General features: G+C 36.3%; 1 protein-coding gene across 3 annotated transcripts in view; it reads right to left on the bottom strand.

Annotated features, from left to right (window-relative positions):
* The window catches only part of LOC127476161 (solute carrier family 12 member 7-like), a 72,475-nt gene that overhangs the window by 21,196 nt on the left and 24,369 nt on the right, over positions 1-26,910 (bottom strand). For 2 of the 3 annotated variants that reach the window (XM_051798701.1, XM_051798699.1), the window contains exons 6-16: positions 25,094-25,224; positions 22,638-22,879; positions 20,069-20,280; positions 13,037-13,204; positions 11,566-11,664; positions 10,825-10,882; positions 7,112-7,286; positions 5,146-5,264; positions 4,370-4,468; positions 2,352-2,471; positions 588-692 (exon numbers count right to left, since the gene is read on the bottom strand). In XM_051798701.1, coding sequence (XP_051654661.1) covers positions 588-692; positions 2,352-2,471; positions 4,370-4,468; positions 5,146-5,264; positions 7,112-7,286; positions 10,825-10,882; positions 11,566-11,664; positions 13,037-13,204; positions 20,069-20,280; positions 22,638-22,879; positions 25,094-25,224 — 1,528 coding nt within the window. The remainder of the gene's footprint in view (positions 1-587; positions 693-2,351; positions 2,472-4,369; positions 4,469-5,145; positions 5,265-7,111; positions 7,287-10,824; positions 10,883-11,565; positions 11,665-13,036; positions 13,205-20,068; positions 20,281-22,637; positions 22,880-25,093; positions 25,225-26,910) is intronic. The other variant, XM_051798700.1, reaches the window with a different exon arrangement.

Consider the following 26,910-nt stretch of genomic DNA (forward strand, 5'->3'; position numbering starts at 1 on the left):
AGCAAAAAAAAATACATTGCAAAAACAGTGGACACCTAACTTCATTACGTATAAATGGCCAATAAATGTCAGATTTTGTTTTAATAATATCTAAGTAATTTAGAAAGTGTTACTATTGAATGAAGCTATATAAAAAAAAGAATGTCACAAAAATGGATTTACACTAATAAAGGATCTTTCATATATTTATACAATGTATTTCAGATGGAGCATATGCAGAAGCAAAAGAACCATGCTTAGGGAATTGTAGCATTTCCTCCATAGAGACAGTGAGACTCAAGGATACCCGTTCCTTTGAATCTGAAAAATCTATCAATAATCAAACATTAAAATTCTTTTGCACTTTTGAAAACCATGTCAACACCCCCATGAATTTAAACTGGAGTTAGTTTGCCCATATTTCCAGTAAAGTTGATTACATGCTGACCATAAGCTGCATTCCATTGCAGTAAAATAATACTATTGCAATGACATCATCGCCATGCCCAAATTAAAACATTATTTTAATGGTGAATTTCACTTTGGCCATTAGCTTTACCAGCAGTATTCCCAATACACTGACATATTTCAAAATTATGTGACTCTACCTCCAGTTCTTGGTGTGAGGAGGACCGTCTTCCACACGAAGCAAAGCATAGCGAGCTGCATTCAGAGACAGTCCTCGGATTCCATCGCCCCATTCTTTTTCCGCTCTTCAGGACACAGAAGAAATTCAATTAACAGAGTCCCATTTATTTATACAAAGGAAGTATTTTTTTCTCATGTGGGGGATAATGGGCATAAGAAATGATCACTTTTCTTTGCATAAATGCAGGAAAAAACCTTGTCTTGCAGATTTAAATCAGGACTGAAGACTAACCAAGGTGAAACGGTTCCAGGTGCCCTCAAGGGAATTTTTTCTTAAGTATTTATTTACTATGGTCTATTTTATTCATACTTCAAAAGCATTTTTGTAATTGCGACAGCTACTTAAGTTGCTTTTTAGCACTAGAATGAATAAGTGAAAGCTACTTAAAAGGAATTGTTTTAAAGCAGCAAAATCAATAAGTGAAGCTTGACTTTGTATGGATTAGTGTAATCTATCTTCCCCTCAACACCACCACCACAGCTTTCTCCACTTACTTTCCTTCCCAGCTTCTCTCTCAGATAAGCCTAAAGGTCCATCCACCCTCCTTTTTAACTCACTTTTAAACTCCCTATGTTTTCCAGTCCTTTTAATTCTAGTATTAGAATACTGAAGACTGAAAGTGGGCAGGAGGGTGATTTATACTATGGCAAAGGGTCCAACTCCCTTGCCCATCCTCCCACTTACGAATTCATGAATTCTCACTGAACTCTGCTACCTCTAGCAAAGCATCTCTTTCTACAAGGTAAATGTCCTGATATGTGCCAACATTTGTAGAGCCTGTATACAAATTTGGAAATATGCATAATTTTCTGTATGTGCATGCCTATATACATGCACAGAACTGTTACCATTTGATCTGACTTCCTTGATAAAATAGGGAAATTAATTTCCTTATCATTAACCCATTAAATAGAGAAACTCAGGAAAGCATCTAATCTGGAAATAGAGATATTAGAAGATGGAGAATCCAAAAGGGGGAGTGATTTATACCAGTTGATCCACTTAAGACCTTCAGTTTCCTGCTCCAAGATCTTACTAATTTTTTTCAGCATAGGATGTATTTCCTTTGGAAAGGATAACATGCACATTACTAATCATAATCACCTCTAGTGTTTATTATTGTTGTTTAGGTGGGGGAGATTGTGTTGCTTGCTGTTTTAGTTTTGGTTTTGTTATGAACTCAGAATGCTTTTCAAGTCTCCTACTTGCTCAGCATTTCCTATAGATATGAGTCTGTCTCAAATGCATACAACGTTGCAATTTAAAGATTACCTAAGCCCTCAGAAAACAGGTAATTTTCAGTGGATCCTCTGTATGATTCAGTATGATTAATTCTAAAAAGTGCTAAAGTCCACACACAAAAAAAGTAGAGTTTGAGCTTCAGCACAAAATAATAATAATGTAACAGTTCTGTAGCAGTTGATATTGAGAGGTGATGTTCTTTAAGTACCAAAACTTTACACCATCATCTCTGCTCCAATGAAAGTTTCCCAGCCTTATTGGGTCTTATTTCAATTAGTTCTGGCTGTTGAGAAGCTTGGAAAAGAGGTTCCAAGGAAATTAGAATCTGAAAACTTACAGCACTTAACAGAGATAGGATCTTACCCTGTTTCAAGGAATAGTCTGAATTTTATTACTTCAGTTGTATCTATTTTATACAAAAGTGCTTTTTGCTGATTGTTAAAGATATTAAATATAGAATAAATAAGATATATGGTCTTACCCTCTATATTCTATGTATTTGTATATACATCCTGCGATTAGCATGGCAATCAAAGCATAGTACCAAGAGCAAATGAACATCAAGGCAAGACATAAACTCATCCCCAGGAATGAAAGAGTCCTAAAAGAAACCATTTTTTTCCATTTTTTTAAATAGGCATGCAAATGTTCTACAAAGTCAATTTCTTATTTAAGTTAACTTCCAGAAAGGCCTTTCTTCTTCAGAGGCCATTTTATAGCTACTATAAAAGCAAAAACATACTGTCCCAATTTCAGATAATTACAAAAAAATACATTTTAAACCATTGTGTGACAAATAATACAACTGAATTTGATATAACAATAGATTTACTACATTCATCAGTGCTGAAACTCTATCAGTACCAAATAAGGTCAGTTTCAAAACATAATACTATCGCTCACTTACTGTTGATTTGAATTTAGGCTAAAAAATTTTCAAACAGTAATAAACAATATTGTTTCTTCCAGCAAAAATAGTTGATTACTTTAAATCCAATTTGACTCATCAGTTCTATTCTTCACTTCTGTTGTGGCCTGTCTGTTACGCATTAACACAAGAGGGTAGAAGAGAATAAAGAAGAGAAGGCTATAAAGAAAGAATGACTGTAAGCTGAAAAAATTACAGAAGCATTTTCAGACTAAAATCTGTATGCCTGGTTTGCGCACGTTACTATCAAAGATAGATGTAAATCATCTTAGAATGGACAGTTTTGTGTATACTTTTAGTCACATACAACACTCCAAATTACTTTTCACCCAATTTCCAAATTAGAGCTAACTTTCACTATATTGACAAAGAGTATCAGCAAATGCAACTTTCGTTTGGTACTTCAGTTTACTTCTTTAGTACCATGCAAGCACTGAGTCCAGTTATAAACTAAGGGAATGCTTTCTACCTGTTCTTGAGGATGTCAATCTTGTAGTTTGTTTAAAAAGAACAACAGCTGCTCTTTCATGCCTGAATTAATATAAGACTCTACTTTCACTAAAAAAAATAAAATCCCATCCCAATTCCAGCCAAACATTCCAACACCTGCTTTGGTTGTAAGTAGTCACACAGTGAATCAGCTAGCTCACTGATCTCTCTGAGAAAAACAGAAAGGAATTGTTGTCAAATGTGCGTTTTTGGAGGGTTAGGTGTCAAACTAGTGTGTGACTACTGAACATATTCAACAAGTTTTTTACAAAGGTAAAACCACAACATTTCATTTTCACTCGACTCTTTGAAAGCGAAAATAATAAGCAACTCTTACATCCTACATGCCAGCTTACCTCGTATATGTTCTAGGCTTTAAGGTATTTCAGCACTAAAATTTCTCAACAAAATTACTGTTAATTAAATTATGTATTTTTAACATACAGTTAAAAAAATCAAGAAGTTTCCCAATCTTAGTTTGAAAAGTTTAAACCCTCAAGCCGTTAAAAAAAAAAGACTAGACAAAACCCACACCCTCACCTTCAGTATTATTGACCTTTAGTGATTTTGTTAAGTGTCTACTTGTCTACTTCAGTTATAAAATGCAATGTCCAAAGTGTATTCTAAAGCCAGTGATCATATCATCAATGAGTCAACTGATGTATATTGAATGAAATTTTTTTTTTACAAGTTGTGGTTTTGCATATTTTTTGCATAACCAAAATGAAAATTGTCCCAACATTCCTGAACATTTTTATCAATTCTCCTTATTTATATATAAAAGACAGATTATATGTTTTTCATCCTCATTTTCACACAGGTCTCTTGCCTTATAAGCAATATAAAATGTCATCCTGTAACCCCTTCCCAAGCCATCTACATTAGCCATGTTTTCATGATCACTGTTATTACTAGCACTATTCCAAACACATGAAAACAAATGTTGCTTTTAAAGTATTCAGTGCATGAATCATAACTCATTTAAGTCAGAAAGGAGATTTTGTTTTATTATTGCAATAAAATCAACAATTTAGGACTGTATAGTTATTTTTAACTGTTCTGAATGAAGAAATATTCCCTACCAGTGGTAATACTTGAAACGAGGTCTCCAGTTAGGAGTTCGTAAAAGTGTTTGAACTGCACAAGCCAGATTCACAAACATATAGCACATAAGGAAAAACCTGTTAAGAAAAAAAGAGCATTTTCCAGTAAGAAATTAACTTGACAGATTAAAACAGTGAACACAATCCAAAAAAGTGTAGGAAAGTGTCCATTCTCCTGTACGCTGTGTTCACAGTGACCAATAGAACATGACATAGATTAAGAATACTTATAGAATATTACACCTCAAAATATGGTATTAGCATAATATAGAGCCTCAAACAAATATTTCAGAGACAACGTAGCAAATAACTGACAATCATGGTGTATTGTTTTTGGCTGGGACAGAGTTACGTTTCTGCATAGTAGCTCATTTGGTGCTATGTCATGGACAAATTCAGTAAAATAAAATTCAGTTCATATCCTAAAGTATTAAATGGTTTTGTCTGTCTCTACTAGATGCACGTGACCTAAAATAGCAGGAATGTTTATTTTAAAATCCTTTTTTCTTTTAAAGTTGAACATATTTTTATTAGTATTCAAGAACTCTGTCATGTAAAAAGTTTTTTGTGCGTAGAAAATTAGTTCCAGCCAGAACATTTTGTTGTTTCATATTATCTCCAGGATCAAACGAATATAATTTGTCAGAAAACAAAGTCTAGTATGTATTATTTAACCAAGAAAAATAATTACCTAGTTAATTTAAAAATAAAATACTATTTAACTTAAGAACACAAATCACTGCATTCATACTTACATTGAAAGAATTGGTGCTACACTGTCCAATGAAGCTATCAAAATTCCTATTTCACAAATACCAGCAGTGAGGAGCAGAGCCCAAGTTGGTTCTCCATTTGCTTTTCCATGACCAAATATCTAGTTCAATTCAAGTAAACAGTAAGATTAGGGAAAGCTGTTCATTATATAGTTATGAACTATGGTGCAGACTGTGAATTAACTAACTAACTTACTTCTAACAGGAACTAAAAGTAGTCATTAGTTACAAAGGAAAATAACGCAATCTATACTATGAAAAGCCAAAACTAAAATTGCAAAACACCCCATTTCCAATATGAAATATGCTTACTGAAGTAAGCAATGACTACCTAACATTAACATCCTATTACAGCTGCTGTTGAAATATTCTTCAGTAAATTAAAATCCATATGCATGAGAGATTTATGCTTAGTAAACAGCTAACATAGTTGAGGGCAGTATTTTTTGTAACAGAGAGATTAGGTATCAATTCAGTACTTATGAATGTAATACTGACCTTTAAAGAGGACTCAGATAAGCCTGTGATCCTGCATAGAGCCCTACCAAAAATCATTTTGCTTGTGGTAATTTCCTTTGTGGGGAATTCCATCCAGCTATACTGGTGACAGATGGCAAAATGCTTTGCCTCAAGTTCCAGCTGTACTTATTCTCCTCCATACTCCTCCGTTCAATTACAGAGATGAAGCCCTAATTCATTCTCCATACTGTCTTCTTCCCTTAGCTGTCATCCATCAATTTTCCTACCATAACATTAAAATTCCCTTTTTTTTCTGCTCATGTTTCAAGTCCTTTGGTTTATTTTTTTTTAAATATGTCATACTCTTGTTCCTGTATTAATCTCCTTGAACTCATTTCCCTGACTGTCCATGCAGCAGCCATATCGCTCCAAAACTGCAAGCACACCTCGAGTCTGAAATCCCTCTTTAAACAGCCTGTTTCTCTTCGATTCCCTTTCTCTCACTTTCCAAACTACAATTTTTTTCCTTCCAGTTTTCACTCCTTTCAAATCTAACCATGATAAGGTGCAATCATACTGTCATCCTCTCAGTACCAAATTTTTACTTCAGGCAAAAGTGAATTTTTTTGCTTGTCGCTCTTAATACTACCCAGCATTTACAACTTATCACATTACAACCCCTTTCCACTGACAAGTCGAACTCCACCACCATTCAGTCCTCCCAGCCAAGCATATTTAGTGTATTTACTTCCTGTTACAGATACAGAGTCTTGCAAGTCTTGAGGTAAGCTTTCAAACTCCAAACTTCACCGCAAAGATCACAGCTTTGCTCTCTTAGGCACTATTTTTTTTTTAGTTTTATTTATTTATTTTCCACTCATGTCTAGTTGTCTAGGTTTTACAGAAGCAGCCCAGCAAGAATTCTCTCCTCCTCTTTTGTTTGCCAGCTCCCTTACTTCAAGAAAAATCTGATTTATTTCTTTTTAAAACATGCACAGAGATGTTGGAACAATCTTGATGTTTGGAGTCATGGGGATAGAATTCTATTGTTACATTTTTGTTGACTTTATTTAGCTTATAAAAATGAATAAAAACTAGAATTGTATCTATGATACGAGAAGTATTATGCAGTTCCACAGGGAGATGAGATCAATTCTTTCACAAATACAAGCTGTAAACACAGTCAGGAGTCTAGAAGTTCAGTTGTTAGTTGCTTCTTAGTTAATTTATTTCTATTTACAGAAGTCTTATATTCTCAGTTTATAACCAGTTTTATGTGTAAAAACAAATATAATTAAATTGCATTGCACAAAAATATTGAAGCTCAAACTTTGCCCTACAATAGCCTGATCTATTATTGTACACAAACAGAAGCAAGTTCCAAATCTTTTCCTCACAGTTCTATAAAAACAGTAGAAATTATGCCTCTTTTTTTTTGTCAAAATAGAAGCCACATTTGAAGCACTGTGAAGACAAAAACAAATCTCACTTGAATAAACGGTACAATGCCATCTCTTGCAATGGCCTGCAATAGACGGGGTGCACCAGTGAGACTCTGGAGACCAGCACCACACGTTGAAAAGAACGAACCAATCACAATAACCCATGGAGAAGGCCAGGCCAGTGTACCAACCACTAGATTTCCATTAACTGCTTCTCCAAACCTTAGGAAAGAACAGGGGAAACAAAAATAATTTTTAAAAAAATCACTAAGCATTAAAATAACTTTTACTACAGTTTCAGTGCCCACATTTCAATCTTTTTGGATAACAGAAATTTTAACAATAAACACCATGTTACAGTATGAAATATAGGATTTCCCAACCAAGCAATCTCTCTTTATTTTGCTTTTTCAAAGAAAATATAATAATTGCGTCACACTAGGTGTTGCCTCTAAGCAGACATGCAGCCATTATCAGGTATTTTGGCAAACTTTACAGAATTAACAGCAATAGCAGGAGTATGCACATATGTATCTTACAGATTCTTGTGACAGCTAGGAACTAGATTGTCTGTTCGATAAGTAATAAAAGTAACACAGGTATAGTCTGGGGCATAAGCAGACGATTCACAAAACAAAGTATTAGCCTTTCCTTTTAACAGGGTGATACTGACATACAAAGTAATCAGAGAAATTACTAGACACAACCATCTAGAGTTTTGCACATCTTCTGACTGTTGTGCTACCTGATGCAATTTTTAAATTACTATGGCAAATAAGTGGGTAGAAGTCTGGAGGAGGTGCTTTCATTAGTCTTGGGTATCCCATCTAATACTACCTCCCTGTTTTTAATTTTTTTTAGATACCTAACTTTATGCTATTTATGGAATAATTGAGTAAACTAAAAAACAGTAATTCCTCACTCACCCCCCTTTCAAACTGACGTTTTTGTTCTTGTAGTTCATCTTACTTTTGTTAGTAAGTAACCAAAATCCTTTTTAAGACTATTTATATTGCGATAGCATATTTTTTTTCCCAATGTTTTCAGATTTTTCAAAATAAAGCATCAGAGGAAAGGAAAAGTCTACAGACTAAGAAAAATTAAATGCTTTCTCTTTTCAGACCTGCTTTTAAAACAGGATCAAGAAACACAACAAAGTTAACATAGTAAGCCAGTGTTCAAATTATTGCATATGCCCAAGCTTGGATGCATGACTACATACTATTTTCAGCGGAGGGAAAAAAGTAAAATCACATCTTTAAAATTATAGGAGGAAAAGCTATGCTTCTATGATAACATTTATACAACTGCACATTTATTCTTAATTCAAATTCTAATGCTTGTGATTTAATTAGACACAAGGTAGGAATAACTTGAAGAGATGAAAGAAATACTGAAAGATGTACAACCTACTTTTTCCCATTGCAGACACAACCACCATAATGAAAAAAAAAGAAAAAAAAACAAACCAAAAAACAGTCTTTAAACCAAACTAAAAATCCATACACTCGACTGTGCTGGTAGCACTGTACATGAAAGTTCACAGATTCAAAGCTCCTGCTACAATGCAACCTGTTCTAGTGATAGATCACAGTTTGCAAAATTCAAAACTCCCCTGCCCCAGTAAATTTCAAATATGTTACTTTCAAAAATGTGAGTTTATAGATACTACCTCTGCTTTAATTTCTAATTTCAGAAATCATTTACTATTTCTTAGGCAGTTTGATTCAGTTTTTATATTTACTTTGAAGAAAAACATATCAGACACTTTCACTGATGAAGCAGTATCATTTCAAAGTAAAAATCACCGAATCACAGAATGGGTCAGTTTGGAAGGGACCACAGTGGGTCATCTAGTCCAACTTCCCAGCTCAAGCAGGATTGTCCTAGAGCACATGACACAGGATTGTGACCAGACAGTTCTTGAATATTTCCAGTGAGGAAGACTCCACAACCTCTCTGGGCAATCTGTTTCAGTGCATGGTCACCCACACAGTAAAGAAGTTCTTCCTCATATTCATATGGAACTTCCTGAGCACCAGTTTCTGCCTGTTGCCTCTCATCCTATTGTTTGGCACTAACAAGAAGAGCCTGGCTCCATTTTCTTGGCACCTCTCCTTTAGATACTTATAGACATTGTGAGGTCCCCTCTCAGTTGTTTCTTTCAAGGGGGAACAGGCCCAGCTCACTCAGCCTTTTCTCATGAGAGAGATGCTCCAGTCCCTTGATCAACTTTGTAGCTCTCCACTGGACCTGCTCCAAAAGCTCCATGTCTCTCTTGTACTGAGGAGTCCAGAAATGGACACAGTACTCCAGATGTACCACATCAAAGTTGAGCAGAGGGGATAGATCACCTCCCTCAACCTTCTGGCAATGCTCTTCCGAATGCATCCCAGGATTCTGTTGGCCAAGGGCACACTTCCGGTTCACGGTTCACCCTCAGGTCCTTCTCTGCAGAAGCACCTTCCAGAAGTCAGCTCCTAGCCTGTACTGGTGCCTGGGGTTATTCCTCCTCAGGTGCAGGACCCTGCATTTGGTCTTGATGAATTTCAGAGGCTCTTCTCTGCCCATCTCTCCAACCTGTCAGGGTCCCTTTCAAGGGCCACGCAGTCCTCTGAAGTATCAGCCACTCCTCCCAGTTTTGTATCATCAGTGAACTTACTGAGGAGGCTCTCTACCCCTTCAACCACATCACTGATGAACAAGTTAAATAATACTGGGCCCAATACAGAACCATGGGGGACACCACTAGTGACAGGTCTCCAACTAGGCTCTGTGCCATTGATCATGACCCCTCTGTGATCTGCCATTCAGTCAGTTCTCAATCCATCACACTGTCCACTCATCTGACCCACACTTCTTGAGCTTGCCTATAAGGATGCTGTGAGATGCAGTTGTCAAAAGCCTATCATGATCCCTTGTTGCTTCTTGTACTAGTTTTGAATAGAATCCAGCTTTTAACTTATAGTTTTCCTTCTAGACTAATGAAATAAGTTGTCTCAGCATCAACTCCATCAACCTTCAAACAATAACCCAATGCCACTTCTTTATCACCAAAAGCAAACCTAGGCTTCAACAGAAAAGAGAACCAGACACCAGCAAGAAAGCAAATGTGAAATCCGACAACAGTTTCATCCTAATCAACTCAGCTTCTCCTAATGGAGAAATTTATCAAAATCTGGAGATTCTGTTCATACTAATCTCCATTATGTTTATTCCCTTCATGCTTCATATTGCGCCTTAAATGTCGTTAGGCAATTACATGGTTGAAAATTGACATGACTCTTGATCTAAAACTGATATTTTAAAGCAAGAGAGAGTCATACATTCAATGGGAGTTACAGGTTTGATGGTGCACTGCAGTCCCATAAACTCTTCTTGTTGTGTAACAAATTTTTTTCTTGTCTTTGTCCCTCAGGAGCATATTCTCTCTAAGTAATACCAGCCCTCTTATCCCTACCCATCAGCTCTGCAAATACTAGTTACAATTTTCTTTATCAAGAACATTTTATTAGGCTGGCTCCACTTCAGACATTTATCTTAGATTCTGTTTCTGCTTTTCGAAAGAATACAGCCTGATAACATGACTCATTTTTGCAGCCATCTCAGGTTAGCAGATAGACTTTCCCTCCAGTTTTAATCAAAGCAAAAGAAATATGTATCACATAGATATTTCACAGAAGAGTAATTAATAAGTCCTATTAATATAACCCATGATTATATATACTCTCTGTAAAATTAGAAGTTGAATATGACTTACTTATCTCTTAATATCACACCTTCTATACAGGCACCAAACAACACTATACAGGAGAGATCTGTAACTGAGACTGAAGGAAGATTATGTTGTAGATAATTACATAGAAAAAACCCACCATTTTTCACGTAGGTATGAAATGGAAATGTTCATGATAATGAAGTGGGGGGGGAAGGTGTTTCATAGTTGTTTTTGTTTGGTTTTTTTAGTTCTTCCCTACTATAATTTTTTAGTTTATATTCTCTATGACTGTATTTGATACATAGTTGATTTGTGAAGTATTGGAAGTACCCAGTTCATACGTCACACAACAGAACAGGTATTTTCTCATATAAATAAGTAAGCATTTGTGTCCTCTAGGTTTTGAAGGAACAAAAATTTCTGTTGCTGGTTGTTTGGTTCAAGATTTGTTTACGCTGAATATAACAAAAATCTGCCAACTGAAGCATGATGCTAAAAACATCTATGACACTTTACAAAAAATGTCAGCTATATCTTGGAATTTGAAGCTAGTAGAATATAGGATATAAATATTTTTAAATAAATAATTTATAAATAGAATTTGAGATATTTTAATGATCTCTATAAATAATACTTATATTACAAATATACAAATATAAAATACTTCTTTTCAGGTTAGATTTAATTCATTTTATACTCAGGCAACTCTAATGACTTTCCAATAAAAACGCACACCTAAACTACAGAATGCAGACTAGAAAAAAGTCACATCATAAAGGATACAAATAAAAGATGTAGTTGAAATAGCCAAAATTGTTCCAGTAGGAATAGATTTCTGAGCATCCTTTAGGTCTCCAGATCTGTTTGAACCTGCCATAATACCTTAAAAAGAGATGAAATTTATATGTCATTAAAAAATTAACAGAAATCCATGGAAATAACTAATAGAACAAGGACATTTAATTTTAAGCCTGATTTAACACAGGATTACCAATGAAGCAGACTGCAGTAGTATATTATAATTCTGCACAAATCTGCAACTTATACCTTCATTTTATTCAGAAATTTGTGTTACTACTCACTGTTGAATGAACAAATCCCATAAAGGTTGGTAAAAATGCAGATAAAAAAAATTTAAAAATATTTTTCAACTATAACCTGAGAATCATTATTGAAATGAAGAAACATAAGAAGTAGCAAAATATTGGGGATGGATGTTATAAACTAACAGGGATTTAGCAATTTTAGCTAGTGTGGTCAATGCACTAACTTTCTACTAAACAGACCACCATAATAAGATATGCAAGCAAATCAATAAACTAAAGAATAAAAGCATAGAAACAAAAAAAAAGAAAGAAGCAGGCAAGAAGAAAAAAAATGGTTAGAAAAATCACATGTACACATCCCTGTTTCAATATAACAAGAGAACAGAAGCATTTTCTAGCACATACTGTGATGGGAGGAGGAAAAAATATATAATAACTGATTAATTCTGCCATCTTTTCTAGATGTGATCTGACTGCTGGAGGCAAAAACATGGAAGCTAATGTCAAGATGTTCCAGTGGAAAACCATTGTCAAACTCCATGGAATGACACCCAACCACAGGTTCAGATATGATAAAATGTTGATAAAAGAGTCTGAAGTAAAGAAATGGGAACAGTGGGGTTCAAATAAAAATACAAAGGACTTGGTATTACTTCCACTGCGGAGTTCCATTCTGTTACTTGATATTACAATTGCTTCAACTGGGACTTTTGAAGAAAAACGTGTCTGGTTGTTTTAGTCAAGCATGAGCTGAGGAAAATGAAATTAAGCTTGATAAAAAAGTCTCCACAGTTACAGTGTCAAAAAAAATAATGGACATTTAAACACATCTCACACAGTTAACAGCTTTAATATCTGAAACAGTCATTTCAATATTAAACTGTTCTCTCATACCTTTGAAGATTAAAGTATTATAAAGGTATGAATCTTATTTTGAATAAATATTTAGTAATACACGAGGTTGTTGCTTTCTTTACAGACATAGAAAATAGTCCTTAAAAACTGATTTCTTGTTTAAGTCCTATAACCTCCTAAAGTAATCAGCCACTCTAGCTGATCTCCCTAGCACCAGAAGGTTTCAGGTACATAACCTCAGACACACAGACTAGCAACATCATGTGTACCCAATAAACAGTCACACGTGTGAAAAGTATTCTTCTTCCAGCTGTAAGTACAGATCCTCGCTCAAGAAAAATAGTTGTATCTACCTGTCACAGATGGGAAATAAATCCCGACTAGCATTGTGAAGTAGGTCATGATGTCTGTAAAAACATAAGGGAGTCCACCCATTTTTGTCTCTTCTGATCCGGCAATGGACGGTTGGTCTTTTTTCTCAACTATTGATCCTTTTTCTGAATAGGTACTCCAGAGATTATCTACAAGGGAGGGGAAAAACAAAAGTCAGTGTCATCTCACTGTTTCAGGATATCAAGTAGTGAGAATGAAATAATCTTATTAATCAGATGCCTTTTCTTACACAAAAATCATGTTTCCCAATATGATTAATACCAACTTTAAGGGGTGGATATTCCCACTGTAAGCCAGTAAAAATGCAGTAGTGTATGAGATGCATCATATAAAATTTTCTCTTCCCTTAAAGAAAAATTTAGTTAGAAAATTAAATGCTAATATATTTGTAGAATGTCCACTTACATTGCACAGGCATATGGATGTATTATCATGATGTATTGTGAAAAGATAAGGAAATTATCTCCAGGTTCAGGTAATCTTAGCATACATTAATATTTCTTGTTCTTGTATTTTGAGGACCAGTACAAAGAAGAAATGCTAGTTAACAGTAACTTGAGTTCTTTGAGACCTGCCATACAGAATAATCTTGGACAACACTTCAGCATTCAGCTGTTCATGGTGAAGGATTTCCACATGGTGACAAAAGCAGAGTAACCAGACTTCAGAAAATCACTGATAAGCAAAAAAACCTGTGGGAGGTTCCCCCAAAAAATCCAATTTCCAAGCTTCCCCACAATTTGCCTCAATGTAAGGGAGAGAAGGTTTCAGACAGGCAAAACTCAGCATGGGGAAATTATATCAAAATTTATTACTAACAGAATAAAAACTATAGAAACTAAAAAGCAAATAAACACACATTATTAATACAACTTTTACCACTCCTGGGGGGTCCTCCCACATCAGTTCAGAAGAAAAACCTTCAGGGCGACAGTTAAAGTCTCTCTCACTGGGGTATCAGGGAAGGGGTCTTTTGCACCCCCACCAGCTCCTCGGTCTCTGCCAAGGTCTCCTCCTGGACTGCAAGGGAACACTTGCTGCACCAGGTCTTCATCACGAGTTACAGGGAGTCAGCTTTTGAGTCCTTTCCCCTGGTTTGTGAAGGTTCCTCCTGGAAGTAAGATTCAGGGACTTCTCCACTTCGAGTTCACTCTTCCTCCCCAGGTTGCAGGATTTTCTGGGTTTTTGCTCAGTTTTTTATTCCCCAAATAGTTTTCATCAAAAGTCCTTACCCAGAAAAAGCCTGCTTGGTTTGGCTTCTCTATGTCTCAGCTGCTAGATCAGCTCAGCTTCCATGTGTCACAAGGAGGCATTCTTCCCCCACATTCCTTGTCCTTCGGTTTTTTGGCTGTCCTCGTCCAAACCTAACATAGGGCACTTCTGAGCCCCTCGGCCCATCTCCATGTTTCAGTCTCAGCTCCAGGTCGCCTCCTCCCCCACCATTGTGGGGGAGGTGGCAGCGAGACTGCTTGAAGTTTTCTCTCCTCTGCCTGGAATTCTTCCAGCTCTGCTTCACGATTGTTGCTCCCCCCACTCACAGTGGGGGGAAACAGTGAAGAAACCACCCCAGCCCTGGCTGGACTAAGGCCGTGGAGGCCCAGGGGCCCCCTGGGTTTGGGGGCCCCTGGCCACCCCTCGTGGCTTCGATCCTTTCTGCCAACAACTTCCTCCGGCTGTTGTAATATGCTAATTTCATAGGGGTGAAACGCAGCTCTGATTGGCCCCACATCGGAAACGCACCTGGGATCAACTACTTCCAGTCCCCCCAGGGAAGAGGGGTGGGGGGTGAAACCACCACAAAACCCCAGCAGAATGTGGTTTAAATTCCCCAGCAAACTAAGGATGTTTGTTTGAAGGCAACTGAGGGTCAAAGAACCAGCAACTTGAGAGAGTTTACATTTGTGGGAACACTGGTTGTGCTCCTTGACAAGACTGTAAGAATATCCAACACTGACTCCTATTTTAAAATAAGACAAGTTATCCTATCACATGTGAGGAAACAAAGTAGATGCTCTCCCACCCTGTCAAGAACACAAAGGATTTTACAGCATGGAAATAAACAATTTCCATGGACTGCCAGGATGATCAAATAGCCAATTTTTAGCCATTCTGTACAATTTTAGGGAATTTAAGCACAGTATTCTAAGCCTCCAAAATAGCAAAAAGTTACCTTGAGCATAATATGAGACTGACTTTGAACCATAAGTTACCAAAGAGAGGATACACATATCCAGATTCATAACAGAAATCTTACAATTGGTAGGTATATACGGAAGAACGCATGAGAATTGTAAGAGACAGCAGAATAAAGATTAAAATTAAGTATTAATTGCTACAGAATATGTGTGTTAGTTCAATCAAATGAAGAGAAGTAATAAATCCATCTAGAGATAAGACTGAAGCCATTAGAAGAGTTAAGGAAACAAGAGAATTGTAAATTTCAGGAATTTTCACAAAGATTTGAGGACTGATGTAAAATAAGTCAAGATCTCCAAATTAGCATCTACTTCCTGTGGAGCATAAAGGAAAGTCCAAAAATCAGTTTGTAATTGCCAATCAAAACCACTTAAATATTTAACAAGGACTCAACAGTTTGTGTCCTTTATTTAGTATGACACTGGACTGACAATGGCCTGACCACTCCAACACACACAACTCAATTGTGGAACTGTTCGTGCCAGCATGAGTGGGAAAAATTAGCTTAGATATTTTGTTAAATAGAAATCACTTTCCCATTTCATAACATGTCACATAGAGCTTTTCTATACTCATTTTCCCACAAGTGATAATCCAAGGGGACTTGGAAGTTAGGGTGAGAAAAAAGAATCACTTTTCAGAAGAGTCCAGACATTTGTCACCTCTAGGACCATTCATGGATTGCTGAGGCTCCTCTAGCAACATTTAGGACACACACACAATGCATCAGACCAGCATGCTACCATGAAGCAGAATAACATTGATTAAAGCAATTTGGAAATTCTATCATTACTGTTAGGATTACAGACATATTTGTTCAGCCATTTGTAGAATGATTTATTATTGTTAGGATAACATTCAAAGAAGGTGTATAAGAGATTTAGACTTTCTGTATATGAATGCCCAATAAATAGTGTGAGGACTCAACACACACTTCCTGGGACACCCAGTCATGGTATCTGAGTATTCGCACTCACAGCTCAAGAATCTTTAATGTGCAGAGCAGCTCCAAAGTCTACCTACAATGCAGAACAGACACTGAGTGGAGGAAAACCCTCCCTGAGAAATCTTTGCAAGTCAAGCTCAAACTTATGCTAGGTATCAGAATTTGTGCTCACACTCAGCAAGGAGGACACCTAAGTTCTAGCATTATATGACACTAGGATAGTGAAATGCATTGTTAGAGTGGTTCTTGTTCAAAGAAATGTTACTCAGTGAATAGAAGCAGAGCATGTATTTCTAAAAGTAGAATAATCAGTACTCAGCCTGAAACCTCCAAGAATACTGAAAGACCTGAGGTTGACATGAAATCGTACTGCTACTCAAGGACAAACGTAACGCAAACTTTTTTATTTAAAAGGGTTTCAGAGAGACATAGAAACTAAAGACTCAGAAGTAGCATGAACATCATGAACACAGCAACAACAGCAATTCATAAGAGACAGTAAACATATGGGTGTTATCTTTGAGTTCTGAAAAAAAAAAAAAGCAGCTATTTTCTTGAGTTTTGAGGAACTGGGGAAGCCTCAACTTGGCTTTTGTAAAAGAAAATTGTCAGAAGTATTCAAATTCCTTGAGGGAAATTTAAATGAGGGTGATCCACTTAAATCAGTCCACCTGTATTTCCTATGTTTTTCAAATATTCCTCACCCAAGGAACCTACAGTAGCCGTGGTATAAGAGGAAAACTCCTCACATGGATAAAACGGTTCAAAGACAGAAAACAACAGGTAAAAGTAAATGTAAGTAGTTTTGTAATGCAGAAGAGCCACCAGTAAGCTTCTATAAGGATAAGCAGCAGTATTTAACCAGTGCTATCCAGTACACTCAAACAGCCTAAAAAAGTGAGCTAGTAGCAAGATGAGAAAGCTTACTGGCAATACTCAGTTAAATCAAAGTTGTAGAAGCAAAACCAACTGCAAAGAACTAGAAAAAAATCATATTAGACTCAGTAAATAAACATAATGCAATTGATGAAATTCACTACAGCTAACCAACAAGTAACAAACACTGGAAAGCATATCCCTCACACTGAGCTTTCAGCAGACTCCTAATGGTCTTTAGAGATCTTAGCATCACGTGAGAGTAAATTAGCAAAATGTACTTTTATACAGGATTGCTAGTTCAAGTAAATATTACACAGTGAACAAAACAATGAACAGAACAAAAGCACATTTTTCCAAAACAAGAAAAATCAGTGCTCAGCCTGAAACCTCCAAAAGCAAAAGAGTAGTTTAAATCTTACAGGGTAGCAGAAAAAAAAAAAAAGAACATATAGTTGTCTTCTGAGCTGGAGGAGGAAATACAAAAATATTTAGGAAAAACTGTAGATATGCATGTCATGGCTGGGCTTCGCAAACAAAGATTTGGGAAGGCTCTATCCACATTTGCTACAGGTACGCTGGTGGCTTATGAGGCCAATACGTAACAGACATATCTGATTGCAAAAGGCACAGCAGAAAGACTCCTTAAATGGTGTATTCTGCAATACACGGTTCTTTCTGCGTTGCCTTTTTTCCTCGAGAGTGATCCTGCGTGTGTTCTCGAAGGAGACAGCTGCGTTATAGATGGTGTGTCTCCAGGCCTCCCGACTGGAGGCCAGAGTAGACCAGTTATGGTGATCAATATGGCCAAGGCTGAGATGTTGTTTCAGGGAGTCCTTGTATCTTTTCTTCGGGGCTCCTCTCATGCAGCAGCCAGTGGCAAGTTCACCATAAAGCAAGATCTTAGGGAGGCGGTGGTCCTTCATCCTTGAGACATGCCCTGCCCATCGCAGCTGTGTTCTCATCAACATGGCCTCAATACTTGTGACAGTTGCTTGCTCTAGAACAGATGTGTTGGTCACATAGTCTGACCAGTGGATGTTTAGGATTGTACGGAGGCAGCATTGATGGAAGCGTTCTAGGAGACGCAGGTGGTGGCGGTAGATGACCCATGATTCGGAGCCATATAAGAGAGTCGACAACACTATGGCTTTGTAAACACTGATCTTGGTGCTTTTCTTCAAGTGTTTCTTATGCCATACTCTTTTGTGGAGTTTTCCAAAAGCACTATATGCCTTTGCTAATCTGTTGTCTATCTCTCTGTCGATCTTACCATCTGAGATGAGGCTACTGAGGTAATTAAACTGTTGGACTGATTTGAGTTCCAACTGGCCAATGGTGATGTGGGGATGATGGAAGACTTCCTGAGGTGCAGGTTGATGGAGGACCTCTGTCTTCTTTAAGCTGACTTCCAGTCCAAAGAGCTCAGCAGCATCTGCAAAGTAGGATGTTAAACGCTGCAGGGCTGCTTCTGTGTGGGCAACAAGGGTGGCGTCATCAGCATAAAGCAGCTCCCGGACAAGATGGTTTAAGGTCTTGGTGTGGGCCTTCAGTCGCCTTAGATTGAATAGACTTCCATCAGTACGGTATCGAATGTAGATACTGTCCTGACCATCGAGGTCTGCTGTGGCCCTTTGGAGCATCATGCTAAAGAAGACGGTGAATAGGGTAGGAGCGAGAACGCAGCCTTGTTTCACACCATTCTTAATTAAAAAGGGCTCAGAAAGTGCATCACCATATCTAACTTGGCCGTGCTGATCCTCATGGAGTGAGACGATCATTTTACAGCACTTAGGGGGACAACCTAAACGTTCCAAAATCTGCCACAGACCTTTTCTGTTCACAGTATCAAAAGCCTTGGTGAGGTCAACAAAGGTTACATAGAGACCTTTGTTCTGTTCCCTACACTTCTCTTGTAGTTGTCTGAGGACAAATACCATGTCTGTGGTGCTCCTGTTGGCTCTGAAACCACACTGACTTTCAGGAAGGATACCTTCTGCTATAGTGGGTATTTGTTCAAGAGTATTCTTGCCAGGATTTTGCCAGCAATGGAAAGCAGAGTAATACCACGATAGTTTGAGCAATCTGATTTAATACCTTTCTTCTTATGGTAAATTGTAAAATGCACAGAACAAACTCTAAGTCACATTTCTTGTAAGAAACATTTCAAATCAGAAATAATTTCATTTTTCATTATCTTTTTTTAAACACACAAATTTACATTCAGAGAAGCCTATGTTTCATTTACTATATACTTTATATTTGGTATTTTAAACTGAATTACTATGGCAGTAGTGATTGCCTCGTGTCCCTGTGTAGGTACCATTGCATATTTATATAAATCAAACCTTATTTTAAGAGAAAGCAGAGGAGAGGTATCAAAACATCCTTGTGCGTGTACAGTAGAATCTCTTACATGAATCTCATGACTGTGCAATTGGAATGCCAAGCTGTCACAACTGGACAAAAATGTAAACAGAAGAAAAATCTATACACTTTGTAGGCTGCTTTTCTCTAAATCAATCACTAACTTGCTGTACACATTGGACAGGCCACTGGACTTCATTCCTCATTGCACTAGCTGTAAATTGGAAACAAGTTCTCCCTCAGGAGAGTTTGAAAATGTATTAATGAATGGCTTACTGAAATGTGTATCTGGCATACAAAGGAGCCAAACACTTCAAAAAAATAGCTGTGATAAGCACTTTACTACCTTTTTCTTTTTGATTGAACAGTGGTTTTTGAAAGTGTGCCTAAAAAACTCCAATGACCCCCAAATTAAAGCACTTGATATTAAGTTTCTAAAACCAGATGAAAATTTTATAGGAAGAAGCATGCTCAAGGTAGCAATCTTTCACAGCAACAGATTAGAGGTAAAATAGTAGTGACAGGTTAGATCACTACAATACTAACCAGCTATCAGCCAAATTAATAACATCCAAAAATTTTTAAATCACTGTGCTTTCCAACTTACCAGTTAGAACTCCACTCATTATTCCTGGAATCCCTTGAATTTCTGTTACATTATTGAGACGAAAGTAGTCATCACATGTAGCATTAAGCAATGAGCTATCACAGAAGAGGCGCCACAAAGGTGTAGTCTTTGTTTCATTATTACTTTCAGTAAATTTGGCACAGACATCAAAGCTGCGTTTTGATAATGTACGGTTTCCAAGGAGACAGATCCTACAAACAAGAAAAAAAAAATCAGTGATCCTTTAATATAGGGTGTGCATTAAAGCATTTTATGTCTTTCAGACTTCTTCAGAAACCTATTATTCACAGTATCTAAGACTCGTACTACATCTGCTAAAACAGTATATAGTTTCTACATCTAAATGTATAACCTTCATCAATAGCCTTTAAAACATGGATCAAATATTTCAGCTTTAAGGTATTAATAGCTATTTTGCTTTCTGATTTATTCTTTAGAAAACATAATCAATTTAAGTAGCTTGACTAGATAACAGAGATAATGATTCATTTAGTCCTACAAGAAATCAGGGAAATTAAGGAATACTTTATATAAAGATGAGTCTAACCAAGAAAATATGAAAGTAATATTAGGCAAGTACATCATTCCCTTTTCTAGCAAATAAAAACTTTAGATGATCCTTGAAAATATTACAATCCAAAAGGTAGGAAATAAGCCAGGAAAGTTAAATAGCAAAATTTAAAAACATTGATGGGAGTGCAAATTCCTACCAGCAAAAAATATTAAGTATCATGGAATATTTCTTTGCTAAACTACACAAAAGATGTTTAGGAGATCTCTATTCCAGTTTTGCTTAATACTCAAATGATATATATATATATATATATATCTGAAGACAAAAGAAGGAATATAAAAAAAATCCCATGTGGGTTAGGCAGATAAGTCAAAAATCAGATAGAACCCATGTTATATTTCTGAAGGAGCTCAGTTAAGAAGTTGATAACAAACAGTAAAAACATACCACTTGGCATTAGAACAAGTATATGAAGTCAAGTAGAATACTGCCCTAGTGCAATAGTCTGTTTCTGTGTGCAATTAAAAGTAGATGCCATAGGAGGAGTACAGGACACCAGTACAGTTTCAAGGTATGGCATCACATGTAAGTTAAACAGGTTCAACAGAAAGCTGTTGCTAAAGAGATCATCTTGCCACTTGTCTTGCTCATTTTTCTTTTTAATTGTTATTAGTTTTGGTGACCCTATAGAAGCAAGGTCAATTGATTCAACCAATGGAAACTTCTTTCAGTTTGATTCAACTGAGAGATCATGAAGTAAACTATTTTACCACCTATACAATGGCCAAACTTAATGGAAGTTGGTGATATTAACCTAACTAACCAGCTAAGTGGAAGTTGGGTTTTTTGATGACCAGTTCATCATCAGATCAGCCTTATCATAAATTAAAACCGCACTTGAGTTTCTAATTTTGAGGCAGACTGTAAGCGTAAACAATTATATTTACTGGGAAAAAACCTTTCTTTATATTTTTTCACCCCATACAATAGTATATCACAGTAGCAGCCTCATACAAGGTTTCCAGGAACTTGATAATCAGTCTTACCCATGCTACATATCCAGATAAACTCTCTTTTACTTCTATAGGTGATTAAAAGATTTAACTATTTCCCCACTGGAAGTTACAGCTGGTAAGAAACTCAAGGTTAATCCAGATATATGTCAGAATTTTTGATCACACTTATTTTTTCAATTGAGGACAGTATCATGTTACAAAACAGTAATGCTCAATTTGTAATACAATTACCCACACTTCAAAGTACTATAAAATCTGTAACAATCATACAGCAAAGGATAACTCTTGTTATGAAGTGCCATGCAGGACTGAAGTTATCAGCCTATTCCACTAGTGTTTCAAGCAATATAATCTTGTTTTCTCTTTAAACAGAAAAAGATGCACAAAAATGTAACTCACATACTGATAACTGGAGTAAAGCAATAACTCTTAGCTAAGGAGTTGAACAAATTGAAGGTGTTGAGAAGCAATATCATGTGTGACAACAATAAAATTTTATTTTATTAACAAGAAAGCCTTCACAAACACAAGTGAATTTAACACTGCAATGTCTCAATTTTAGGAAGGGAAAAATGGAAGTTTCAAAAATTTCCTCATAACACAGAAAGTTTGAAAGTATGTTTCCTTCATAACTCTGGTTCATAGCTAATATGTTTTCTTGAAGTTTTTACTTTATTCCATAAGTTTTTAATTTAGATAAAGCAGTTATATTTACTGTCAGTAAAACCCACCTTTTTATTCTTTAGGTGAGGGTGGAATAACAGCTAGTAATTTTAAGCACAAAAGAACATTTTCTAGAGTATCACATCTTATGAAAAATGAGAGAAAGATTCAGATATGTAACTCAGAATAACAAATAAGCACATCAGTGCCTAAACCCCTTAAACCTACCATTGAAGCCAGTGCCCTTGTATTTTGAAGCTTAGCTTAAAACATGAAATGGTTACAGTAACTATTCCCTCCCCACACTTTTTTTTTTTCTTTTAAATAACCCACACAACTTAAATATTGCACTTACGGAAAGTCGGGTGGGTCAAAAGCAGTCTTAATAACTCCAGCATATATGGCAATGATGGAAAGAATCACACAGGCAAGAAAGACCAGAGCAAGTTTGTTGACATACTTTACTCCCACAAAAACTACTATGGCCATAAGAATGATAATACATGTTCCATAAACTCTCATGTTGTTTAGCATAGCCTCTGTTTCTTCACCAACCTCTTCTGCTTTAAATATAGCAGCACTTGGAGAAATGTAGGTCTGCAAGAGATATGACAAACTATCACACATGTAATAACAAATATTTTATTAAGAAATCATTTACTTGAACTACAAAATCTAACCTTCTGTATTAGTTTTATGCTTTCACAAATGTGTTCAACCAGATAACATGGTCATTTAGAAAGTGTAGAGGTAAAAGGAAGGGGGAGGTGAGAATGAAGGAAAACAAGTTTTGAGAATAAGATACAGTTTTTGCTCCAGCTTCTTCTCTCCCCTTAAAGAGTTTCCACTCCTCAAACTCATGTGTCAGCCAGACAGGAAAAACTGCTAAGAAATCTGGGGGGAAAAGAAGGAGCACATAACAAAAATTAAAAGAAAAAACCCAAACCCATAAAATAGTTCAAACCAGATATATGCTTAATAATTCCACTGACTGAAACACAATACGAAGAATCAAATAATATAGCATAATAAAAAACTGAAAATGTTTTCAGTATTACAGATCCTACACTACATTTCATAAAATTTGAATCTGAAATTGCAACAGCACAAATTAAGATTAGCATGACAAAGCTTAGTCCTGTGCTAAAACAGCAATTTGAACTGTTGCAATTTCAAACATGAAAGCATAGATCTCAATTGAGATCTACAGATCTCAATTTCATACAATTTAGTTCTGGGTTCTACATGAAAAGAAGTTAAAAGTACAGCTCATAGGACTTATGCTGATAAATGCAATTGAGAAAACTAATTGATCTATACTTCTAAGACATTTGTGTACTACACTACATGATAGCAACATCTTTATTCCTTCTTCTAGCATCTCTAAAAAAATCCTCTCTGCTCAGCTACTAGGGGAGTATTGGGGCTTGAGGCAACTCAGTCCTTCAAAACAACTACTAAACTGGCTATCCTTACATAATTTAACTCCTAAATGAAGAAGAAATGAAGAAAGGAAGAAACTTTGAGCAGGAGGCTACTCTCATATGTCCAGAAGCAAAATCCAAAAACAGACATGGAGGATTCTTCGCTAGAGTTTTCTTAAATTAAATTTAGTACATCAATATTTACTAGAGTGCTAGGAGAGATGACAATTGTCACATCACCATGGAAGAAAAAAAAGCAAACTGAAAAACTAATTACAGGTAGAATATTTATATATTGTTAGAAAACTCTGCATTGCAATGTTGCAGAAGTATCAGGCTCTGTATGCCAGTACTCCAGTAAGATTTTCTTGTGTACTTTGTTGCCCTGCTGTTCACAGCCTTTGCTAGGGAAAACCACAGGCAGATGACTGATTCCTGTCCCTCCAAATAATCCACGTCCCATCAGAGGAAAAAAAAGAAAGCAATACTTGTGCCTTGCAGGTATGATAGAGGTCTGTTTTGCAGTCTTTGTCAGATATCTTGGGCAGCATTTTACTTCAAATTGCATAGCTAAACCCCATACATACTTATTAGCAACACATACCCGGCATGACACTTTAATAGGGAGAACAGCGCACCAAATTCAACTCACAATTTAACATGGTGCTGGTGTTGCTACTATAGATCAGATTGCCCAAGCAAGCAGTAGTGAGGACTGTCTCTAATTTAAATTCAAGAAAGTCTGGATTTGATGACATGGGTCTTAGTAAGCAACAAGGAGCAATTCCGAAGTACCTCTTGTGCATATCTGCAGTTTCTGATATGATGAACAATAACTGTTTGGCCCCTCCTGGATGATGCACAGTCACAGTAGCTGCACCACTGCCATACAGGCAGTCTTCCACAGCATCTTTACAAATATATGAAAATTCAAAGCCAGCAGTTTGGAAAGGAGAAATTGGGACACATTCTTAATTCCTGCCTCACAGGTGATACGACCTTCACGTTCTTCACAACTTTTCATTGGGCAGTAGCCAGTGCATAGGGAGTGCAAAGCACAGTAGAAGCTGAACAGTTTCTGTGAGTTACCCTGGGAATGCTTGTCTGATCCAGGTTCACAGACTTTCATATGGAAGGAGTTCTATTTGATTCCTACTTTAAGTAGAAAAAACTTACATCAAACAACTTTTAATTTATTTTTGTATTATTGATAAGAATCTACCTTTTTCAAATAGTCATGAGTAAGAAAAAATATCAACATACTGAAAATGTAGTATCAAAACATTAACAATCACCAAACTAGAATGCATTCTAGGCCAAGTAAATTCATCAGCAATCTCCCTAAGCAGCCCAAATACATTTAGTCTTAAGAGAAACTAGTACTCACCAATAAAATTTCGATGGTACCAAGAATGTACATTGCTCCTGCAAAGGTTGTGCCCAAATAGAAACAAAGTCCCACTGCTCCACCAAACTCTGGCCCTAAAGATCTTGAAATCATGTAGTAAGAGCCTCCAGCTGTGAATTTAATAAGAAACCAACCAAACAAAAAACCTCCAGGCCTTCAGGTTAAGGATGGCAGTAGAGAACAAAAATCTGAATCATTCAATCAACATAATCAAGATAACCATTGCATGTGTCTCCATTGACATGTTAATACCAAAACTGTAGTTAATGTCTATACCAACGAGACAGTTAGAATGTACATTTCAAGATTAATATCCCCATGTGCATTTTCTGGGGAACAGAAAGTAAAGCCCAACAAAAAAAGAGAAAAAATTTACACAAGCTAAACAGAAGTAAATTAGAAAAGGATATAGAGGTATAAATAGATGTGAATCAATTTCTAACCTCAAGCTGTTCCCCACCAAACAACAGATTTCCAAAACCATTGCTTTATGAGATAGGGACAAACTAGATTTTTTTCCTCACTGATATACATTCTTTTCATTCTTTTTATTTTCTGTATATGAAACCATTACCACTTTCACTACAGGCATTTTTTTCAGTAACATTTAAAAGTGTTAGCTAGGGATTACTTTTTCTTGTGTACTCATATACTATTCACTTTGAGCATGAATTTTTCAATTCTTCTCACTCTTACTTCCCATACACATGTATCATCTTTCTCTAAGTCATAAACTACACCACCACCACCTCCATTTCCAACATACCATTTCCCTTTCAATAAGGTTTTAAGTTTCAAGCTCTTAATATCTCTATTGAGAATTTCACCCAACCCCCTCAAGGCAAACTCTTCTCTCTCATTCCCTCTCCATCTACTCCTGAATTAATATTTTCCCACTCATAACAAGGTTATGAGGAAGCAAGAGGAGACAGAGAAAGGAAGTGCTTAATTTTAAATATACATATGTCAATGTGAAGTCTGAAGCTGTTTCTCATAGAATCTTTAAGGTTGGAAAAGACCTCCAAGATCATCAAATCCAACCATTAACCTAACACTGCCAGGTCCACCAATAAACCATGTTCCTAATCACCATATCTTCGTGTTTTTTGAACACTTCCAAGGATGGAGATTCCAACACTTCCTTGGGTACTCTGTTGCACAGGCTTCAATCTTTTCAATATGAACAAATGAGAAACTAACAAAGAAATTATTATTCATCCCCAATACTTTTACTAAATATAATGCTGTCACATACGATGTGACAAAAGAAAAGATCCTGCTGCTCAAGTCTCCATCAGTCCTAGGTTCTTATCTTTCTGCCTTCTCCATATATTCCAGCACAAGCATAATTTCTCTAAGAAACTGGCACCAACAACAAAAAAGTGAAAATGAAGACCTGTCTAGTGTAAGAACTGCCAGTTTCAAAGATTTCTGTGACACTCAGATGTCAAACAAAACCTTTACAATGAACTTTAAAAATATGAGGGGGACAAGAGCAGAACATTTTAGTTATCTAGACACTCATTTGAATAAATTTCTTTATAAAATACAAGTATTTAAAACAAAATTTTCTATTGTATTTTTATTTCATATATGGTACTGTATCCATGAAATACAATTATAATACAATTATTCTACATCCTGCACAAACTGGAACATTTACTTTTGCCCAACAACTTATCTAACAGTTCTGAAACCCCTTACTAAGCTGCAGAACCTCTGTGAGGAACTATTTTAAGTTCATTAATTAAACTGTTCAGAGTTCAAAACAACATCTGAATGTCAGAATTATCAAT

Source organism: Manacus candei, unplaced genomic scaffold (genome assembly GCF_025592945.1).
Source record: "Manacus candei isolate 608988 ecotype Guabito, Panama unplaced genomic scaffold, ASM2559294v1 h1tg000049l, whole genome shotgun sequence".
NCBI lineage: Eukaryota > Metazoa > Chordata > Aves > Passeriformes > Pipridae > Manacus > Manacus candei.